The 4,400-nt window shown below is 37.5% G+C and overlaps 1 protein-coding gene across 1 annotated transcript; it reads left to right on the top strand.

Annotated features, from left to right (window-relative positions):
* Positions 1-1,957: 1,957 nt before the first annotated feature.
* LOC135608721 (protein ETHYLENE-INSENSITIVE 3-like 1a) lies at positions 1,958-3,334 on the top strand. The gene has a single exon (XM_065101754.1). The coding sequence runs from the start codon at positions 2,012-2,014 to the stop codon at positions 3,332-3,334; it is 1,323 nt and encodes a 440-aa protein (XP_064957826.1). The 5' UTR covers positions 1,958-2,011.
* Positions 3,335-4,400: the final 1,066 nt, after the last annotated feature.

The raw sequence follows: 4,400 nt of genomic DNA, 5'->3' as shown, positions 1-4,400 counted from the left end.
TTACTATATCTATTATCCAAAAATCAAACAAATCTAGAATATTCTTCATCGGATTCTATAAAAAAAATATTTTTTTATAATTTTTTTTACTATTTTTTCATGATAACTTATTTAATTTATATTCCAAAATTTTTTTCAAGATGGCCATATTTTTTACAATAAGAGCAAAGAGGAACATTTGAATTTTTATTTTTTGTACCAGTAATCATTTTCAATATATCTAATTATTTTATAAAAAATATTTACGAGTTTCTTTGTTACCTTCATTAGAGTTCTTTTGGCCCTGATTTGATCAGTCTCGACCTTTGCCATTTTGATCTCTCTCTTGAGATCTGGTTTATGAATTTTTCGTTTAATCTTTCTTTTAATCTATCTTCATTTCAAGAGCATGTTTTAAAGTTTCTTCTAAAGATATATTTACTTTTTATTCATAAACTAAAAGGGAGCCCATTAATTCATCACTATATACTGTAGTAATATCTTTAGCTTCTTTTATGGCTATAGAAATCATATCATATTTTGGAGATAAACTTTGTAAAACCTACTATAATTTGATATTTTAGTTTTTCACCATAAAATTTTATTTGGTTCATAATAGAAGAGACTTTAAAAAAACAATCAATGATAGACTCAAAATCTTTTATCATAGTAGGTTCGAATTCACGTTGAAGAATCTAAGGCTTTAAAGTTTTTACATTTTCCGTCTCAAAACATACTTTTTATTATTTTTCAGGCTTATGTTGATGTTAATGCCATCACGACTCAAGGAAATAGAGATTCATCTATTACTTATTGTAGCATGCAGAGGGCTCTTGCATCATTTTGTATATTCTTATTTTATAATCTTTAGTAATATTAGGATCTTATAGATCATACTCAACAAAACCATCTTCTACCAAATTCCGCCATTATTATGAAATAAATAAATTTTTTATCTTAACATCTAAAAATTGATAATTTTCATCTTTGAAGATATGAAGAAGTTTATTAGGAACACTTACTCTAATGTCTGCCATCTTTTTATTTTTATTTTTGGATTTACTAGTCTTCCATTCTTGTTTATTTGATATACTCTTATTGATCTTCTTTTTACATATAAAACTTTTTAGTTTTGATACTATACTTGTTAGCTTCTCTATAGAAATTCAAGAAAGAAAAGAGAATAATAGAAGAGACCATGAGTACTTCCAATTTGTGATGCTTTGGATTGATCCAAGAGCACATATTTATGTTAATCAAAAGATAGAGTACAAGTATTCTAAAATAATAAAAAAATTATTATATCCTAATAAATATTCTCATCCTCATCTATTTATCTTAATTTAAATTTTTATATTTTATTTTATCTAATTTTAGTTATTTGAATTAAAGTAATTTAGATGTCTTTGGTTAACAAACATCTATTCTTTACCTTGTAAAGTTAACTTGAGGCTTTTACCTTGTCTCAACAAGAGCCATAGCTCCTGAAAGTTCTTGAAAAGTTGTTTGTGCTTGCAATGTTTTTTTCCATGATGAAAATAAACATTATGTACTATTTGAGCATGCTATACGAACAACAGGTTTATTGGAACATAGTCAACTTAGGATTTCCAGAGCACTCAAATGCACCTTCGAAAGCTCCTCCTTAACGTTGTTTTGCTGCTCTTTTAGGATGTGTGATGAGGAAGGTAGAGCAACTACTGAATTTCCTGGAGTCGATCTCCAATGCGATCCTACCATTGGGGAAGCCATCCTTGGTGATACTTCCACCGAGTTAGAAGAGTTACTGGGTCCTCCTCCCAGTAGATTCTTCGAAGCTCCATTGCCACATGAGGTAGAAGAAACGGATGATCCTCAAGCCGAAGAAAAGCTTAGGATCCGCCTCTGGAACGACGTTATCCGATTGAAGATAATGAGGGAGCAAAAGTCTAAAATGACGATGCAGCACAATGGTGCAACCTTGTGGTATTGCTCGCAGGAGCAATCACGGAGGAAGAAGCTGGCACGGAGCCAGGAGAGGATACTGAATGAGATGCTGGAGCTGACGCAAGAAGGCCTAGCTCTCGGCTTCGTCTATGGGATCGTGACCTACAAAGGAAAGCCAGCCAGTGGGGCTTCCAACAACCTGCGTGCATGGTGGAAGGACACAGTTCGGTTCGATCGGCAGGGCCCAGCAGCGATCAGAAAATATCAGATGGAGAGTCCAGTGGTCTTTGCTGGAAGTGAGATGAGCTCCAAATTCTCCGTTCCTAACGCGCTGCAGGAGTTGCAGGACACGACGGCTGGCTCCCTCTTGTCCGCCTTGATGCCCTACTGCGATCCTCCCCAGCGGAGGTTCCCGATGGACAAGGGTGTTCCACCACCATGGTGGCCTACGATGACGGAGGAGTGGTGGCAGCAGATCGGGATCCCCAAAGATCCTCGGCCTCCACCATATAAGAAGCCACACGACCTGAAGAAGGCGTGGAAGGTGAGCGTTCTGATCTCCGTCATCAAGCACTTGATGCCCGACATCGCAAAGATCCAACGGCTGGTCGAGAAGTCCAAAGGCCTCCAAGATAAGATCACGGCGAAGGAAATTGACATTCTGGACGCTGTCCTTAGGCATGAATTGAAGACGTATCTTGAGCCGCAATGCGGTACTCCTCCTCGACTTCCTCCACCCATGGAAGGAGAAAGCCACTGCATGGAAGAAGTTGCGAAGGGTGAGTTCTCCCCTTCTAGCGCACCTATTCATGTTGTCGAGAACCCATCTGCCTCAGAGACCGGGAAAGAGCGACCTACGGACGTGCCACAGTACTCAGCCATGGATGTGGACATGTTTACAGGCATGAACTTCCCCGGCAACTGGTACAGCTGTGCTGTACTTCCTGATCAAACTACGGGAAACCTTTATCGAGATGGCAACGATGGGAACCTACATCACAGTCAAGCTCCAGGTTGCCACATCGATTCAAATCCAACTAGTTCCATCTACGATGTGGCCTATAACGCTGATCTTTGGAGTACTATAAACCAAGGAAATCCAAATGCAGGCCTCGATCTCTTTGAGAAAAGTCTTGACGTTGACCAGTCTCTCCCACCGACTTTGATTGGTGCGGAAATGAATGTTGATGAGTCGATGCTCGAGCTGAATACGATGGAGACGACGAACATCCTCGGAGAACTCGACAGCTTGATCCATCCTGAGATGTTTCCCTCTGATGGGACACTGTCCTTTGAACTTGATTTGGAAGATCATGATGCTTCTGTTTTCTCAGTCACCATGGACCAAACGGCTGCGGTGCCGAGTCAAATTCCAGATGTATTACATGATCTAGTAGAATATGACTGGTCCCAGAATTTCTGGATGTGAGGCTGGGAATATGTACATATAACTTTATACCTCATGAATAAATTTATGCCTTACGAATATTATATATATATATATATATATATATATATATATATATATTTGTGTGTGTACATATATCTTTCGTCAATCGGCCAAGGGTAACATTACTACCTTTGGTTGCTACCTAATGATTATGAGGATGAAATAGCAAAACATATCTTTTTAATTTGGGAACAATTGGAACATTTCAGTTTGTGTTAGTACCATTTGGATTGTTTGTTAGCATCAACGTAGTTACATATTTGCACCTAACTTCTATTGTTTCGTTTGTGACTTTTCTATATGTTCAAGTTATCTAATATATGTTACTATGTTATATTATATTTATACAATTGGAACCACAAAAATTGCTCTCTCATTATCTTCAGTCGGATGATGTCGGTCCATACGCGAATCCTAAGCCTTTCTTCGGCTCCACGATCATCATTATCTCCAGTTGCACATATCCTAAAATAGCAGCAAAACAACGTTAAGGAGCTTTCCAGGTGCATTTTAGTCTATGGAATCCTTAAGTTGACTACGGTCTAGTAAACCTATTGTTCATCTGACATCCTCAAATGATACGTAATATTTATTTTTGTCATGGGAAAAAACATTGCAAGCGCAAAGCAACAGAGATGTGATAAATTCAGCAAAGAAAAATAAATACCAACCATATTAGTAAAAGAACCTGAAACTCTATCAATCATGCATACCATTCTCGAATCAAGACAGAGTAAACCGAAAAGGACCAGTTTAGATTTCCAAGGCCATAACCCAACCAACCAACACTAGAATCATTTATCTAGGAAGCCTACTCCAAGAAACCAGATGGAGCTTATAAGATAGTCAAAACCTGACAGAAACCTTTGACACAAGTGATAAGACTTTTATTATAAACCATTTAAGCCAGGCAGAAAATTTTGTGGTTCTTTTTCAGTTCCTCTTACCACTTGGATATGATGTGAGGGTCAAATGATGTGAGGGTGCAAAGAAGAAATAAAAATAATGTAGAGTTGTTTAGTTGCAATTCAACAAAACTTATACT

This window comes from Musa acuminata, chromosome BXJ2-4 (assembly GCF_036884655.1).
Source record: "Musa acuminata AAA Group cultivar baxijiao chromosome BXJ2-4, Cavendish_Baxijiao_AAA, whole genome shotgun sequence".
NCBI classification, from domain to species: domain Eukaryota; kingdom Viridiplantae; phylum Streptophyta; class Magnoliopsida; order Zingiberales; family Musaceae; genus Musa; species Musa acuminata.
Note: the sequence above shows the minus strand (reverse complement) of the source record. Positions and strands in the feature narration are given on the sequence as shown.

Bases quoted from the DNA above. Each gene is read 5' to 3' on its own strand.
- LOC135608721 (XM_065101754.1), top strand. From the start codon at position 2,012: ATGCTGGAGCTGACGCAAGAAGGCCTAGCTCTCGGCTTCGTCTATGGG.